This window comes from Stegostoma tigrinum, chromosome 3, assembly GCF_030684315.1.
Source record: "Stegostoma tigrinum isolate sSteTig4 chromosome 3, sSteTig4.hap1, whole genome shotgun sequence".
In the NCBI taxonomy this organism is placed as follows: domain Eukaryota; kingdom Metazoa; phylum Chordata; class Chondrichthyes; order Orectolobiformes; family Stegostomatidae; genus Stegostoma; species Stegostoma tigrinum.
Genome location: NC_081356.1, coordinates 25,543,088 through 25,562,248, shown reverse-complemented (window position 1 = coordinate 25,562,248; position 19,161 = coordinate 25,543,088). Strand labels below are relative to the sequence as shown.

General features: G+C 42.5%; 1 protein-coding gene across 4 annotated transcripts in view; it reads left to right on the top strand.

Annotated features, from left to right (window-relative positions):
• ift74 (intraflagellar transport 74) overlaps positions 1 to 19,161 on the top strand; it is a 135,990-nt gene that overhangs the window by 59,586 nt on the left and 57,243 nt on the right. For all 4 annotated transcript variants that reach the window (XM_059643796.1, XM_048527166.2, XM_059643803.1 and 1 more), the window contains exons 10-12: positions 957 to 1,100; positions 5,157 to 5,197; positions 5,514 to 5,593. In XM_059643796.1, coding sequence (XP_059499779.1) covers positions 957 to 1,100; positions 5,157 to 5,197; positions 5,514 to 5,593 — 265 coding nt within the window. The remainder of the gene's footprint in view (positions 1 to 956; positions 1,101 to 5,156; positions 5,198 to 5,513; positions 5,594 to 19,161) is intronic.

Below are 19,161 nucleotides of genomic sequence, written 5' to 3'. Positions count from 1 at the left end.
TTTTCCCCTGAAATGCATTTATGCTATTCACCAATGGTAGTAGTTCTACATTCTAAACACCTCGCATAAAGAAGCCTTTCCTGAATTCCTTTTTAGATTTATTGATATCTATCTCATTTGTAGAGATAGTGATATAGCTTTGTGTTATACTTCCTTTATATGCCCAACTCTTGATGCTAACTATGCTGTCATAAAAGTGTAATGCAAAAGCATTCTGGAGCTAGAGAGGGTTAACTCAGAGCATTTGCACACCTTTTAGTGGTTTACATTAGTGAAAGCTGCTGGTTAAGATAGTACCTGTTTACATGAAGGCTAGTATGTAGCATTGTGTCACCAATAGAGTATAATGATCAGAAAGATTACCTTATCCCCTTTGAAACAGTAGTCATGTTGACAGAATCAAAGAATTTTGTAGTAAAGAAGGAAGCCATTCTACCGATTGTGTCTTTACTGGGATACAGCTTTAACCATGCACTAAAATTGTTGTAAGTGATCTACAAAACTCAAATTCAATCTGGCAACTTTAACTGCTTTATCAATAAAAACAGATATGTTCAAACAGATTGTGAACATTAGCAGACCCCAAGCTAAAGGTTGTCATTCAGATCCACAGGATGCTTACCGCAGCATTCAACATTCAATAAAATATTTCTAACATGCAATACACAATAAAAGTGAGTTGACACCATTATGTAGCAGGAGATTTCCATGTTTGATCTGCAAAGATGAGATATCACATTGTAAGTATTTATGGCACTGTAAAATTCAATTCTTAACAAGTCAACTTTATTGTTATCATTAATCCATTCAGGTCACAAATATCATGGTGAATGAACGTAACATTTATTCTAATACCACACTTGTTGCTATGTTGGAATTGGTGGTGAGGAAGTATAATGGAAGGAATGAGTGATGTAAGATGTTGTATAAGATTCAAATTGAGTTGCATTTCACAGGAGATAGCTCACTCCCAGGTGAAACAGGAAGCCGTAGTGCTGTATGAGAAACTCCATGAGCTTGAATCTCATCGAAGCCAGATGATTGCAGAGGATAAGAGTATAGGATCACCACAGGAGGAGAGAGAACGACTACTGAAGCAGGTGAGGAAGTGTGACTCTAAACTGCCTCCTCAGTGACAAGCTAGCTGCAGTTGCATTAAGCTGCTACAAAGCAAAGCCATGATTTGAAAAGAAGGTCCACTACCCCCTTTTCAGGGCAACTTGGGATGGGCAGTCTTGCATAAGCACTGATGTTTGAAAGTGAAGCGTTAAATAAATGATTCTGCACTACTTTGAATCAGAAAGGTTGATTGCATTCAGTTGGAAGCTTCCACAGAACTGGATAACAATCAACTATTGTTCGGTCCAGTAAGCATTCTAATTTGCTGCACCTTTTAGCTGATGTGAGCTTTTGCTCCACAATGGCCTTTCAGACATTATTTTACTGACATCTATGCATACATTGTATTCCTTGATTTGTTTTCTCATCTTTGAATAAAAACATTGGCATAATTTTCCATTTCCTTGAGCAGTATGGGCAATGGTGTGAAACGTGGGAAAATAAGGTGAAAATGAAAAAAAAAATCAGAGTCTCAACATTGAGTAAAAAATTCCAATTTGCCCCTTGAGATTTAAGCGACAAGTTCAGAATCTCGCTAACAAGTGGTGACCACTTAATTTCCATACTTTTACATATCTTAATTGTTTAACTCATTTCGTTTCTTTGTGGCATCCAATTCTCCTCTCTTTCCCTAAGAAAATATGTAATATGAATCCCTAATATGAATGTCTGAGTTACAACCTGGCAGCAGCAACTCACAACTTGCATTTTTGGACCTTCATCCAACTCCTGTCTTCATCAGAATATCGCTACATACTCCAACGTACTTCAACTTGTGTCCACTCAAATCGACATGAGCACACCACCAGTGTCACTACATCATATCTGTTCACAGACTAATTTACATGCCCTTCAGTTCTTTGAGACTGCTCTTTGGATCTCACATTACACCTACCATTTGCATCCTTCTGACAGGTTGCTTGCTTTGTACTCCTCATGCATCTACACAGGATGTACCCTGTGGGTCTTAGCTTCATTTCTTAATAATCAATCATTTGATGTGTACTTGAAGTTGCCTGCCTCTGTGACTTACATTGTCTTTTTGTGCAAAGAAAGAGGCAGGACCTTAACATGGTTCGGAGGAATAACAGTCAAGCAGATGGACTCATTGCTGTACTCAGCTGTGCTAAGTCCATGTCACACCTTCAGCATGCACCAGCAACTTGCATGGTAAACACAGTGCATGTGCTTGAAGCAAATGGCCAAGTCTGACAATCAAATGGGACTAGTCCTTAGTGGGGTCAAGGGAGACTGCGATCATTCAAAAGGTACTGTCACAACAGTCAAGAGGATCATCTCCTATTCCAGTCCAAGAGGTTGGCAAAGGTCAATCAGGTGCTTGGTCCTACTAAGAGTTCGGATATCAGTGGCTTTGCAGTCCAGGGATTGGGCTGCACTTAGTCCTGCAGATCGAGTACATGCAGTCTGAAGATTAAAGATAGGCCAAGCAGAGTTGTTTCTCAACATCAGTCCAGGGAGATGGGCCAATTTTTTTCCATTATGAGACAAAGGGAGGAACTGGTTGTAATGACAGTGGCCAGAAGAGCTGTTTGTTGTGATACAAGTGCAAGATGATTGGGAGGTTTATCTCCAGTGATTTAGAATGAAGATGGGAGGATGAAGTGAGGAAGGACTGTTGAATGGACATGATACTTGCAGTAGTGAGAGCAGTAGTTAATGAGCCTTTATTTGAGAGGTGTGTGTAGTGGCAAAGTTAGTGTGAGTAAGGTTTCAGAGAGAGGATAGTTGCACTTCATCTTGTGAAATGCAGCAGAAAATAACTTTCTTTCTGCACTGCTCTATGTTGCATTTCACCCAGAACCCTGCACTGACTCAGCCCACTATTTCAGCCCAGGCTGGCTGAGTCTGGTTTCATGGCCTCCATTGTTGGTCAGCAGGGCACAGCATTGCCCTCCCTTCTATCATCCCGATCAACAGCATCTCCACGTCACTATTAGCAACCTGAAATGCGAACTTGTCTTTTTGAGCTATTTCCTTTGAGCTAATAGCACAGGACCACAGTGTGAAGGGCAGTTCCTGACTTGGAGTGTTTGAACTGGTGTACGACTGGTGTTTCAATGTGCGGCTGAAGTATTAACATCATAAAGTCATAGCAGCAGCAAGCACTTCCATGTGTCCAGCAGCATGATTCTACAGGATAGAATCTTAAAGAGGCAGCTTATATAAGTTGAGATGTTTGTTTAAAACTGTACAAAACCCTTAGCTTTAGATTTGTTTGATTTTTGATTCTTATTGTCACATGTACTTAAGTACGAATGTACAGGAATATGGTGGAAAGTGTATAAATTCACCACACAAAGCACCATCTTAGGTATAAGTACCTAGGTACAGAATCATAAGAACAAGGCAGAAAGAAAGAACAAAGTTAAAAATTGTAGCAATTATAGCTTAGAATAAAACAGGAAACATTGCAGATCTTATTGGTTTAAACGGAAAAAACAAATAAAATTGGAAGTTCAAACATTACAGAATTTCTTAAGTGCTTAGCCACAGTGCGACTGTATTTCGAGGAACCACCTTGAGACCAGAAATCCATGCTGATGCAATGTACCACTGAAAGATCATGATACTGGGCTGGAAGACTGCCACGCCAGGCCAGGAAACCACCGTCCTGTGTCTGTGCTGAGGCCAAGGCCGGGAGAAGAAAGAAGAGAGAAGGAGGAAAAGAAAACACAAAGAAGAAAGAAAGAAAAAAAGAAAAGGAAATGGACAGAGCAGATGAGCTCCGTCTGTATCGACCTACTCTACGGCCATCCTACAAATTTAATGAGATGAAGAGTGGAAGATTGCATTGGAAAAGTCATCATGGCGGATGGGGTGCCAGGAATCTCATTTGAAAAAACATTTTGCCAAGAAATAGGAAAATTCAGCCTATTAATTTCCTGACTAGTACAGCAGCAGAAACTTGCAGAGCACAGAGAAAGGAACTGTATTTGAGTCTTAGCCTTGACTGTCATTTGAACCTTATTGTGCTTATTAATTTTTTTGGCTTTGCTGTAGGCAAAACACCTTGCAATCCCACAACTTTGCATCTTTTCAGGGTGGGTAGGAAATATCCAAGTCAGTCACACCCTGCTAAAACACATTTCCTTTTGGTCAGTGATAGTTCAAACTGTCTAAACCATCGAGCTGAAAGAAGAAACATTATACTGCTAGCAGTGGTAAATATCTAATGGAAAGAGTTGAATTTAATTAGCTCGTTTCACAGCCTTGAAATGTGTCAATGTGCTCTGCAGCCAATTACGTTATTTTAAAATGTGTGATGACTGTAATAAAGGAATTGTTACCAATTACAGACAGTGAAATCCCACAAATTGCAATGGGATGATGACTAAATAATCTATTATAATGATGTTGGCTAAGTGATAAATATTGACCAGGACGCCAAAGGGAATGAAGGAGAACAGGTTAGGAAAAAAAATGCATCAAATATGTAAACATATGACTGACAATGTAGAATTCAGGGATCCCTAATTACTGATTGTGTGTGTTTTTGTCAGACATTGATACCTGCATTTTCCAAATAGTGTTTCTGTGTGTAACTACACTTCTCATGTATTTTATAAGCAACCTGTTCAGACATGTTACAACACACCTCATTGCAGGTAGGACCCTGAGCCTGGAAATTCTAGCCTATTGATAGGGACACTGTCACTTTGTTATAAGACCCCAGAAGCAACTACTAACCAGGACTGAATCTGCTTATCTTTCAATTTATGTTGTTTTTGGACTAGTAGGTTGGAGATGTAAAGTCACATGTATATGGACACTTTTAATACAGAACTAACGATCATTGCAAGAGCATGTCTTGGTTTTAACACTTCATATGCTCTTCTCAGTTATTCTTCATGTCACAACATTATCTTTGTATATTCCAATGCTTTGGTTCTCCTATTAAAGCTCTGTAACCATGCTTGTAATGATGTGTATTTAAATAGAAATCACAGTTTCTTGCTATGAAGCTGTCTTGATTAGGAGGTTCCTATATCATTGAAACTACATGCTTCTTTCAACAGGTTAAAGAAGATAACCAGGAAATAGCAAGCATGGAAAGACAGTAAGAAATCATCATTACAGAAAAATTACTTGAAATAATAAATGATGAGTTTCTGTACTCAATTTGTGTTCATTTGTTTCCATGCAAAAATATTCTTGACAGTTTTCTGAAAGTAACCGTTTTCTAAAAAAAAATTTAAATTATATGCGGAAAACTTAAAAGAGAAGAGGAAATTGATAGTAGTTGATCAGTTATGATCACATTTTAGTTCATTTTATGTAGTTTTCAGGCAGCAGTACTTTACCTTCAGTAATAAGTTGTTAGTATGTAATGGCATCCCTTCAGTCTAAAAATTACAGCGAATATTTATTTATAGACTTACTGAGATGAAGGAGAAAATTAACCAGGTAACGGAAGAGATTCGACATCTTGACATGGATTTGGAAGAGCATCAAGGTCAGTTTCCTTTTTCAACATGGGTTATAGCATACCATAGATTTGTAGACTACTATTCTCTGCAGTTTAGAAGGTTTTTGCTCACCTCTTTCTAAGAGTCACTTAGAAACATGTTGCTAATGCATTTATTTTCAAAAAAATATTGAAGTCATGGTAAAAGTATATTACTAGGTATACCATCCATAGGGCCATAACATATAGCTTTTGTTAATTCTTTTCCCACTTCTCTCTTACCCCACATTCAAGCTTTAATAATGAATGGTATTAGTTTATTCTGGAGCACTTTTTAAAAGCACAAATCTTCCAATTATCAGTAGCATCAAATTGTGTTATTAAAATTGAAGGATGGTTGTCTTATCAATATGAACTTTGGCTCAAGTTGACCTCATGGATGTTATTTTCATATATTCAATTTTCTTGTTGTATCTTTTGTGAAGCTTCATCATTTTTTTCTACATTGCACTAGTCCAACAGTAAAAATGCAATTTCAAATTGAAAAACTCTTTAATTGGGAAATATTGAATAAGCAGTAAGGAAGGAAATCTAAAGTTGTAACAATCAACTTGCAAGTTCCCTTGTTAATTATAATGAATTCATTTGCCATTAAATATATTATTTCATCTTGTTTGCCCTCGACCTATGTTAGGACCTTGCTTGGGATGTTTGATGTAAAATCATCTTGGGATATTTATCTTTATGATGATTATCCTTAATTTCCTGCCTTCAAAGGTCGGTTAACGTTTCTGTTCTGAAAAATAAGGGCAGTCTTAAACCGAAGCAATTTTCAGTCCATTGTCAGCAGTACCTACTATTCTTTAAGAAAATAACCTTGACCCCCACCAAAAAAATTCCATAATTTTACTGCTTTGTAGCTCTTTTTCATTTTTGAATACATTTAGCACTTACTTCACATTTATAACTTTGTATTTTCAAAAGTGGGGGTGTTGTTGATGCCAAGGTTTAAGTTGTCTTTTGTTTTTCCTTTGAGAATCTATTTTTCCTTCCGCTGATTAAACATGAACTTTCCTGATTGTCATTGTAATTAGTATTAAAATCTTGTCGCAACCTACTTGGGTGGAATACTTTCGTTATACTAAAAAACTTAATGGCCACCTTTTGAAAGCACGGGGTCAGTTTTGTCCCAGGATTTAGAAACCATAATAATGACTCTGACTTTTTTCTTAGAAGAAAGAGTTTTCATATTCACTATTCTATTCTGTTGCCATGCATGTTTCATACAATTTGGAATAAAATGGCCATCCTCGTGACACCACACTCCGTCACAGCAGTGCATATTATTGACTCATTGCAATTCTCACTTGATAATGCGCTGATTCAGTATTTTCAGACACGGCACAGCAACACCCAAAGCTTACAGTTGACAAAATGATCCATGAAATGTCCAGTTTAGAGAAGTTAGGTTTGCATTAGCTGTAACAATATTGTTGAGATGTCAAAAGCTTTTACCTCACCACTATGGTGAGAAATGAATACATTCCATAGATGATTGCTAGGGTATTGACCATCTCAATACGTCCATTTCTGTGGTGTCAGGGCAGGGCTCAAATTACAAGGACTTAAAAAGTTGTTCCCTCCATTTCTACAATTGTCATTTACTGGTAACTTGGTTTTGTCCTTAGCAAAACATTTCCAGAACAATTTGAGTCTTTCCATTCTTTTAGCTTTGAACATTTATTAACTCAATAACTAATTGTTATGATTTTTATATAGTGCATAACCAGTTAATATTTACCATGTATTGACATTGAATTTAAGTTAAGGAACAAGTAAATGTTACATCTAGAATAGATAATCTACCACATTGTGCTTGACCACCGCTTTCTGAAATGTGTGTTTAATTGTATGTCAACACATATGGTATCAGTGAATCTCAGATTTTCTTTGAAGGACCCTCTTTCAAATGAGTTCATTAATTATGGCCTCCTGTTCAGTCTAAATAATTATACTCATTACAAATGGTAGCATGGTAAAGGCTATTTTAATAATGCTTTTAAAGAAATGGGTGTGTAAACTTAATGATATTTACTTGCATATCTCTGGTACATGACTGGGCTCCTTCTGTGATGTAAAAATTGTATGACATTACTGAAGTATATAGCAATCTTCATGCTGCTGTCTCTTCTACAATGCATGTTTCCATTCCCAGGCAAGGCATCCTTTGTGCTCCCAACTCACCTCTGGCTACCTACATTTTTCTACCATTGGTTCTGCCTGCCCAATACACGTTATTTTGCAAGAGGTTACCCACATGGGCCCAACCTATGCCCGCCTCTTTGTAGGTTACGTGGAACAGTCCCTCTTCCGCACCTACACTGGCCCCAAACCCCACCTCTTCCTCCGTTACATTGATGACTGTATCGGCACCGCCTCTTGCTCCCAAGAGGAGCTCGAACAATTCATCCACTTTACCAACACCTTCCACCCCAACCTCAAGTTCACCTGGGCCATCTCCAACACATCCCTCACCTTCCTGGACTTCTCTGTCTCCATCTCAGGCAACCAGCTAGAAACTGATGTCCACTTCAAGGCCACCAACTCCCACAGCGACCTAGAATACACCTCCTCCCACCCACCCTCCTGCAAAAATTCCATCCCCTATTCCCAATTCCTTCGCCTCCACCACATCTGCTCCCAGGATGAGGCATTCCACTCCCGCACATCCCAGATGTCTGCGTTCTTCAAGGTCCGCAACTTCCCCCCTGCAGTGGTCAAGAATGCCCTTGACCATGTCTCCCGCATTTCCCGCAACACATTCCTCACACCCCGCCCCCGCAATAACCACCCTAAGAGAATCCCCCTCATCCTCACATACCACCCCACCAACCTCCGGATACAACACATCATCCTCCGACACTTCCGCAATCTACAATCCGACCCCACCACCCAAGCCATTTTTCCATCCCAACCCTTGTCTGCCTTGCGGAGAGATCACTCTCTCCGTGACTCCCTTGTCCGCTCCACACTCCCCTCCAACCCCACCACACCCGGCACCTTCCCCTGCAACCGCAGGAAGTGCTACACCTGCCCCCACACCTCCTCCCTCACCCCCATCCCAGGCCCCAGGATGACTTTCCATATTAAGCAGATGTTCACCTGCACATCTGCCAATGTAGTATACTGTATCCACTGTACCCGTTGTGGCTTCCTCTTGGGGAAACCAAGCGGAGGCTTGGGGACCACTTTGCAGAACACCTCCGCTCGGTTCGCAATAAACAACTGCACCTCCCAGTCACGAACCATTTTAACTCCCCCTCCCATTCCTCAGACGACATGCCCGTCATGGGCCTCCTGCAGTGCCACAGTGATGCCACCCGAAGGTTGCAGGAACAGCAACTCATATTCCGCTTGGGAACCCTGCAGCCCAATGGTAGCAATGTGGACTTCACAAGCTTCAAAATCTCCCCTTCCCCTACTGCATCCCAAAACCAGCCCAGCTCGTCCCCTCCCCCCACTACGTCCCAAAACCAGCCCAGATTGTCCCCGCCTCCCTAACCTGTTCTTCCTCTCACCTATCCCCTCCTCCCACCTCAAGCCGCACCTCCATTTCCCAACTACCAACCTCATCCCACCTCCTTGACCTGTCTGTCCTCCCCGGACTGACCCATATCCTCCCCACCTCCCCACCTATACTCTCATCTCCACCTATCTTCTCCTCTATCCATCTTCGGTCCGCCTCCCCTGTCTCCCTATTTATTTCAGAACCCTCTCTACATCCCCCTCTCTGATGAAGAGTCTAGGCCCGAAACGTCAGCTTTTGTGCTCCTGAGATGCAGCTTGACCTGCAATGTTCATCCAGCTTCACACTTTGTTATCACGTTATTTTGCAAGGTCTGTTTAAGAGCTACTGGTCTACACTTTTCTCCAGTGTAACACAATGCACTGAAATTGAATAAATGGATGTAAATTTTCCTTTGGAGTTTCTTAGACGACGGACACTGTAAGACAGATGAGCCATCTCGGAAGGAACAAAGGCCAGATGTTTCCCCCAAAGGAAATAACAGAATCCTAGGGATTAACTTCTAATAGCCCATGTTTATTCCTTGGCTTTTAACTATTAAGAATGTGTTTGTTAAAGGCTGGGAACAGGTTACCTTACCTTTGAAAGGGAATGCTACAAAGCATAATCTAAATAAAAATGCATGTTTAAGTTTAGATTTCTTTTCCAGCAAACTGACCATTTGAATAGGGGTGTCCTTGGTTATATTTTTATAATTAAGTGTTGGAATTCTAGCCATTGTTGTCCCTCTAATGCCTCACATAAAATGAAGAGAAACATTGGGAAATGATTGCTACTTGATGTATGAACAAAGTTACTGAGTTGGGGTCTGTATTAAATGTTTTTAAATGCAGTTGTATTTTTTGTGTGAGTGGATTATGTCCCTTCAAGCAGCTGCAGGACATTTTTTTTGGAGGAAGGTAGCCCACAAAGGTAATGATCCACATTGGTGTCAATGACATAGAAAGGAAATAGGATCTGGTCCTGCTGTCAGAATTTAGGAAACTAGGTAAAAAGTTTAGAAGCCATAACCTCAAAAGTAATGATCTCAGGATTGGCCCCACAGGCACACTTAAGTGGGTACAGAAAGAGGAGGATAAAACAGATGAAAGTGTGTCAGGAAAGATTGTGAAGGAGGGAGAGCTTTCGACTCCTGGGACACTGGGACTGCCTTTGGGGGAAATGGCACCTATACAAATCAGACAGTTTCTGTCTGTATAGAGCTGGGAACAAGTTCCTCAAGTGGCATTTTGTAAAAGCTGTTGGAAAGTCTAAAGATCTACAGCACAGAAAAGAGGTCCTAGCCATTGATCTTTCCCTCCATAAAGGGAAAAGGTTTCTTTCTGTGCCCCATCTACGCCCCTCATAATTTCATACACCTCAGTCATGCCCTCCCCTGAGTTTACTCTGTTTCAAGGAAAACAACCCGAGTCTACTCAATCTGTCTTCATAACTTAAGCTCTCCAGCCCAACCAACATACTGATAAATCTCATCTGCACCCTCTCCAGTGAAATCACATCCCTCCTACAATGTGGATTCCGGAAATGCATGCGATTATCTAGCTGTAGCCTAACCAACAACTTATAAAGTTCCAGAATAATTTACCTGCTGTTAAACTATATGCCTCTGTTAATAAAGGCAAGTATCCCATATGCCTTCTTGAACACTTTATCTGCTTGTCCTGCTATTTTGGAACACTCCGGGGAGTGCCTTTTCCGAGTCTTTACATCGCTCGTCGATGTTTGTGTACTCTCTAGCATCACCCAAGACCAAGGACCAGGCGATACTGGTGTTATATGAGGCTGGTTGTTATCGTCATTATCAGCGGGGCCCTACTGATGTTACTGGCAAATTTTTAGGGATTATGTCTCGGTGGAGGATCTTACTCACCGTTTGCGGTTTTTGTTCACTTGTCACTGAAGAGTTGTAAGAGTTCGAGCGTTAGTGACAGAGTGAGCCTTGATGTCTTTTGGGTGAACTTGTCGTATCTCTCGATGCCGAGGAATTTCATGAGGCGGTTATTCATATCCAGCCACTTGCCTCGTGCACCCATCACGAAGCCAAAGTATCTGGGCACCACGCTTCCCGTCAATTCCGTGACCTCGGCATTTAGGTGTTTATACTTTTCCTCTTTCTCTCGCCATGCTGTTTCCAGTGCTTTACTGTCATTCTCTAACCACACTGTGACATCTACGACTGCGATCTTCTGGTCTTTTCTAAATATGAGATCGGGTTTCCATAGGGAGCCGTTTTTGTCAAACAGTCTGGGCTCCACGTACGATGTCCAGCCGTACTTACTGACATGTTTCTGCAACTGGTCAGCGATCTTGTTATGGCGTTTTATCCGTGCATTTTTAACGAATGGGCAGCATCCTGAGATGTGTGATATGGTTTTGTTTGCCATCTCACACCTTCGGCATAGTTTGTTTCGGTTAGGCCTACCTCTAGATAATGTGGTTCTTGTCGGGTATAGATTACACCGCAAGAGCACGCTGTTAATAAATCTAGAGGATTTTTGTTGTGCTCTGGCCTTCGTCCAAGAATTAGAGATCTTGTCGTCTCTAAAGTACTGGATGCCTGCCCCTTGACATTCCAGTTTTTGCCATTTTTTGAATTCCCACTCCCTCCAGCCTGCATACCTATTGGGTGGTTTTGGTCATCCCGCATTTGCCTTCTGGAGTGCCGGCATCGTGTCTTGGATGGTGGTCATCAGGTCGATTTTCCCTTCGCCGCTGCTGCGGCTACTGGGTTGGAAATTTTCAATTTCCTTGAGGACCTTGAGCGCGCGTAGTCCCGCAACGGTCTCTGTGTTGCTCTCTCCTTTATATTGAAAGGAGGCCCGAATGACCACATCACTTGACATGTCTAGTGCCTCGCGATTGCGAACAATCGCGGATGGGATTTGTACCTCCAGTTTTGGGACGCCTAGACCGCCATTCTTGTTGCTAGCATATAGCATTCCGTCTGCGGTATGAGGTGGTAGGTGTAGGAATTATAGAACATAGAACATCACAGCACAGTACAGGCCCTACGGCCCTCGATGTTGTGCCGACCTGTCATACCGATCTCAAGCCCATCTAACCTACACTATTCCATGTACGTCCATATGCTTATCCAATGACAACTTAAATGTACCTAAAGTTGGCAAATCTACTACCGTTGCAGGCAAAGCGTTCCATATCCTTACTACACTCTGAGTAAAGAAACTACCTCTGACATCGGTCCTATATCTTTCACCCCTCAATTTAAAGCTATGCCCCCTCGTGCTCGCCGGCACCATCCTATGAAAAAGGCTCTCCCTATCCACCCTATCTAACCCTCTGATTATTTTATATGTTTCAATTAAGTCACCTCTCAACCTTCTTCTCTCTAATGAAAACAGCCTCAAATCCCTCAGCCTTTCCTCATAAGACCTTCCCTCCATACCAGGCAACATCCTAGTAAATCTCCTCTGCACCCTTTCCAAAGCTTCCACATCCTTCTTATAATGCGGTTACCAGAACTGTACACAATACTCCAAGTGCGGCCGCACCAGAGTTTTGTACAGCTTCACGATAACCTCTTGGTTCCGGAGCTCGATCCCTCTATTAATAAAAGCTAAAACACTGTATGCCTTCTTAACAGCCCTGTCAACCTGGGTGGCAACTTTCAAGGATCTGTGTACGTGGACACCGAGATCTCTCTGCTCATCTACACTACTAAGAATCTTACCATTAGCCCAGTACTTTGCCTTCCAGTTACTCCTACCAAAGTGCATCGCCTCTTTGGTGGCATTGCGGATTATTTGGTCCAGCTTTATGAGGGTAGTCTGTGATGCTTCTGTCAGGATCAGATGGAAGTACAATCTGGGGATGACATGTACTTTTAGGATTTCCAGCCATTGTCGTGGTCGGAGAGGTGCTGCCTGAATTCCTTTAACCCAGGACTTCAGCTTCTCCTCCCACTCCCCTTCTGCCACACCTGCCCATGGGTCGATGCGGGCACCCAGGTATTTCTCTGTGTCACCTGGTGGTATGTAGGCTATGGATTCGTCCTTCAGCTTCCAGTTTGCGAAGTGATTGTACAGGAAGGTTTTCCTTTTAAAAGTGAAGTGGAATCCCTTTGTCTTCGCTGTGTTTATACTGAGGCCTGTATGGTCACAGTATGCCTGGAGTAGCTTCAGGTTCCTAGCCATACCGGTGTGTGAGTCGCTTAGAAGGGCGATGTCATCCGCGAAGGCCAAAGTCAAGCAGTTGACTCTTCTGCTGCCCAGGGGCATGGAGACTCCTGAGTTGGCCCTCTCCAGAGAGCACACCAACGGATCCAAAGCAATGTTAAATAGTATTGGTGAGAGTGGGTCGTCCTGCTTTACGCCCCTCTCAATGGTTATTGGGGTGGTAGAGTTACCATTTCCTTCCACCACTGTCGTGTTGCCAGTGTATAGGTCTTCAATGAGACTTACAAAGGCTTTGGGTAGTTGCATTCTTTGCAGAGATTTGATCAATAGTTTGTGCCCAACCGAGTCGAACGCTTTCGCTAGATCAACAAAGACAACTGCGAGGTCCTTACGATTGTATTTTGCTCCCTTGATGATATTTTCGAGGACATCAATGTTTTCATTGCATCCGGGAGTGGCTGCTAGAAACCCTTTTTGCCTGGGGTTTATTTTGACTGTTTCACTCAGGCGTTTTGCCATTATTTTCATGAACAGCCAGAGCAGCATTGGACCAATGGTTATTGGTCGCCAGTTATCAATGCTTTTCAAGCGTTCCTTATCCTCGCACTTAGGAATCAGGACCGTTCGACTCTTTTTTAGTGAATCGGGGATCGTGCTTGACTTTAGCCATAAGGAGAAGAGGCGGGGTAGACGAGTTTCCTCCTGCTCATGGAATGTTCTTATGTCCTGCAGTTTCAGGCCGTCTGGTCCAGTGGCACTGTTCTTGTCTATCCCCTTGATGGCCACTTCAACCTCCTCTACCTCTATGGGTTTCATCAAGGACCCATCATCCACTTTGCCTGTGTATGGGGCATACTTATTGATGCTCGATTTCTTGTTTGGTGCAGACAGTTTCTCACAGAAACATGTCTCCAATTCCTCTTTTGAGAGAGAACAAGCGGATGAGGTCAGCGCCCCCATGATCTCGCGAGCTAGTTGACGCCGGTAGGTTTTGTAAAGCAGCTGTGTTGCTCTAAACAGCGCTTTACCTGCTGCCCACCGTTTTTTGGCTCCGGTATTGCTACCGGGCTTTTTGTCTTTCTTGGCCCGATCTTTTTGAGGCCTCTAGTTTTTGTCCTGTCTTTTCCTACTATTCATTAGTAGGTTGGTAATGCTTTCCACTAGTCCGATTCCGAGGGCAAGCGTGTCCGGGACCTTCCTTGCGCTCAAGAGCTCCTCAGCTTGTGTAAGCTGGTCATCTACATCCCGATGTTTAGGGATCGAAGCCGGTGTTTTTCGGCTGGCTCTTTGGCGTTGGGCTTGATCATCGGAATTCTCCTGGACACTCTCTGCCTCAGAATCGTGCGAGTCTATCGTTGGCTCGCGGGTGGTCTGGACCTCCATCGGGGTGTTTGCCAGGAGCCTGCGCTTGTCTGAGATTTGCTTTGGTGTTTTGGTTTTAAGGATGCTTGCGATGGATTTGTTTATAAATTTGCATCCTGCAAATCTCGTCTCCAGTTCCCTCAGGAGTGCCACCTCCTCCTGTGACCATACGCGGTCGCTTCTCCCAGGTTTCCCCTTGACTTTGGGTGCCGGTTTGAGGTGTTTCTCGTTCCGTAGAACCGGGTGCCTGTGCCTCTCGTGTTGACCAAGGCCTGATTGTGTTGAAAACTGTTGATCACACGCGCTGCATGCAAAGTCCCCACTTGGGGGTTGTTTCATTCCTTTGCATTTGGGATAATGGCAGGCTATTGAATGGTATTCCCCTACCTTATCGCAGCGTGAACATTTTGTTCGGATGTTCTTTATTCCGTGCACTTCAATCATATGGATCTTGAACAGGCTCACCGTGGGGAAAAGGGTGTCGCAGTCCTTGCAGAACAGCCCATCGACGGGATAGTGGATGATTACCTCCGAGACGGACGTTCTGTCACATACTGTCTCGATAACGACTCCTTCCATGAAGGCAGTTGCATCAGCTGTTTCATCGCCAGTCTCATTTATGGTATTTTCGTCTGCGCCCTGCTTCGTGTCTCGATAACTTTTGTTGTAGAAGGTTTGGGTGATTATGCTTATCTCAACCGTAGGGTGGGCAGCCCTTACGGTGCCTTCTACAACGTTATCTATGTCATCCGTTACAGGATGAGCCGGCCCCCTGGGAGGGGTAACCGGTCTCAGCTCCATGTAAGGCAGGAGGTAACGTCTCAAGGTCGCTGTCTCGGTCTGGACCAAGATGGACCTTGTTGCAGGTTTTAAACATGTACAACCTAATGACTTATCACAGCTCGTGATTGTGGACGAGGCCACAGGGGGGTTGTTTATCCAGGACGCTCCCCAGCCGGACTGCTCCAGAGACACTGGAAAAATCATACTGGTTTTTTGAGGATTGGTCTGTATAGACTACGGCCATCTCGTACTTTTTCTGGTCGTTTGGTCACCCAACAGCCAGGACTGCTGGGCTTACCGGCGGGGCCAACGGGGAAGCACGACACGCACTATGCGCCAAAAATATGTCAAAACGTCATAGTGGGCAACTATGCAATCTCATAAGAGAGTCATAGTTAGAGACCAGTGCATATGCACACCAAAACCCTCATTACTTCTCAATATCCTACTGTTCATCATTTGTTCCTTATTTGTCCTGTCCAAGTGCATTACCTCTCATTATTCATACTGAATTCAGTTTGTTGCTGATCAGGCCATCTGACCAGTCCAAAGGTTATCCTCATTATTTGTTAGCCTACCAATTTACTGATTAATCCTCTAAAACTAAACCCTCTTGAAGTAGGCCAAGGAGGGTGTGAGAACCAGGAGGAATGTCAGAGAGGAATATCAGCGTGTACACATTTTTGAGAAGTACGGATAACATTAGAGTGGACAGTAGTAAATTAGTAGGTGCAGTCAGAATAAGGGAGAAATTAAAACACTGTAACCAGGGTTTACAACTTAAATTTTTGAATGCATGGAGTATAGTAAACATGATTGGTGAGATGCAGGTGCCGATTTTTCTCGCCACATCAGTATCCACAAACCAGAAATTTGGCACAAGGAAAAGTGTATATTCCTGAATACACTCGAAATAAAGGAAAGCAATTAAAAGAGAAGAGATGGTGGTATTGGTTAAGGAAAACATTGTAGTGCTGGCATTAGAATTGTCCCAGAGGATTCAAGGGCAGAATCAATTGCTTAGAGCCAATTAACGAAAAAGGTGCAATGATGTTGCTCACTGTAGTCTGTTAGCCACTAAATATTGGGAAGGAAGTAGAAGAACAAATCTGCCAGGAAATTGGGGCACAGTGCCTCAGTGATGAGCACTGCTGCCTTACAGCACCCTTCAAGCAGCTGCAGGACATTTTTTTGGAGGAAGGTGATCCGTAAAGGTAATGAACCAGGGTTGAATTACAGCATCAGGCAACTGTCTGTGTAGAACATGCCACTAAAATAAACCAACAGCTACTGGAGATCTGAAGCAAAATCAGAAATTGCTGGAGAAACTCAGCCGGTCAAGCTGCATCTGTGGGAAGAAAGCAGTTAACTTTTCAAGTCCAGTGACTCTTCATCAGAAGAAATATGGCACTCCTGGACCTGGTATTTAGGCTTGAGTTGGGCCATTTGATCTAGTCTCATTAAGAGAATCTGGGAGAAAATGATTGTTGTATCATAAGGTTTAAGATGATGGTGGGAAAAAAACTCCAGAGTAGAAAAATTTAACTGGTGGAGACCTTACTTCATTGGAGCAAGAACAAGATGTGTCCCATCATTTGCAAATCATTTTAAACCTGTTCCCTCTTGTTCTTCATCATAAATAAAAACCGAAAGAACAAAAGATGCTGTAAATCAGGAACAAAAACAGAAGTTACTGGAAAAGTTCAACAGGTCTGGCAGCATCTATGAAGAGAAAAATCAGAGTTAATGTTTCAGGTCCAGTGACCCTTCCACATAACTGGTGTCCAATGTTGATAGAAAAACTGTACTTGAGCATTGGGCTAGCCTCAAAGATAGGTGTGTACTCTCATAGGGAAACAGATAAACAAATCGAATAGGGCAGTCGGTGCCCAAGGCGGAATATAGAGGAGGCAACATTTGGAGCAGCTGATACATTAGACCAAATTGATGATGTGCAGGTAAACCCCTGTCTGATATGGAAGGTTTGTTTTGGACCTTAAATGGAGATGAGCGGGGAGGTGTAGCAGCAGGTATAGCACTTCCTGCGGTTGCAGGGAAAGGCGCCGCATGTTTCTGCCTCTGGAGCCTACAGCCCAATGGCCTAAACACAGATGTCACAGTTTCAAACATCTCCCCACTCCCGGCCTCATTCCATGTCCAGCCGTCCCTCTCATCCCCGCTTCCTCAACCTGACACAACCTGTCTGTCTTCTTCCCCACCTATCTGCCCCACCCATCCCACTGACCAATTCCTACTACTTCCTACCTGCACTCAGCTTTCACCATCCCACCTACCTTCCCCAGCCCTACTATTTATTTATCTATTTATTTCTGTGCTTGCTTCCCCCTCCCCATTTCTGAAGAAGGCTCCTAACCTGAGACATCAACTTTCCTGCTCCTCTGATGCTGCTGTGTTCCTCCAACTCCACACTGTGTTGTCTCCAACTCCACCATCTGCAGTTCTCATTATCTCACAGTGTATCAGGCTCTCCTTTATCAACAGCACATGTTACCACTTTAAAGAGTTCCAATAAATTGGTTAAACAAAATTTTTATTTCACAAAACCATGCTGACACTTTAAAAATACCTTGATTTTTACCAAATGCCCAGTTATAACCTCCTCAATGATGAATTATAACATCTTCCTGTCAACAGATGGCAAACTAATTGGCCTACTGTTTCCTTTTTTCTGAATAGCAAGGTTATATTTGCACCTATACTTTGCTATTTCCAGCCTGATGGAACCTTTTCTGAAGCTAGAAACTTTTAGAAAATTAACACCAATATATCTGCTGCCTCATTAACCATCTGTTTTAAGACCTTTGAATGAAGCCCATCAGGACCAAGAGGGAAGATAGGTGGCATATAAAATTCAGCGCAGAGAAATGTGAGATCATATATTTTGGTCGAAAGAACTTGGAGGCACAGAATAAAATAAAGGGTGCTACTTTAATGAAGTACAGGAACAGAGACTGTGATTGATTCCATTGGCTGAATAGCCTCATCCTGCACTATAATGATTCTGTGGTGCATATGTGTGCATAAGTCATTAAAGGTGGCAGAATACTTCCAAGACTACAGTCAGTTAAGTAGCCCATATCCTAGGATTTATTAAAAAGGGCATAGAGTGCATAACAAGGAGGTTATGTTGAAAATTTATAAGATACTATTTAGACCTTCGGAGCTATATTATGTATAGTTCGCAGTACCATGCTTTCAGAATGCATATTGGAGAAATTGCAGAAGAAGTTAATAAGAATGCTTCCATGGATGATGATCAATTGGAGAAGTTACGACTGTTTCCTTTGAAAAAAGAAAAGGTGAAGATGAGATTTGATGGAAGTTTTCAAAACTATAACAGGTCTGAATGAACTTGATAGGGAGAAACTATACTCATAAAGGATGAAGAATAAGAGGGAACAGGTTTAAAATGATTTGCAAAAGATGAAAAGAAATATGTGAAAAGAAATTTCATTCGGGGGTAGTTAGGATCCGGATCAAGCACTTCCTGGAGTGTGGTGGATACAGGTTCCATAGAATAATTGAAAATGTCATTAGTTAATTATTTGGGTGGAAATGATGTGCAGTTTGATGGAGCAAAACCAGGAGAATGACACTAAATCATAATGCTCATTCAGAAAGTCAATGCAGATATGGTGGGCTGCATGGTCTTCTCCTACACTGTAACCATTTTGTGATTCCATCCCATTTTGGTGTTGTATGTTGTACATTGCACCTTAGTGATAGCG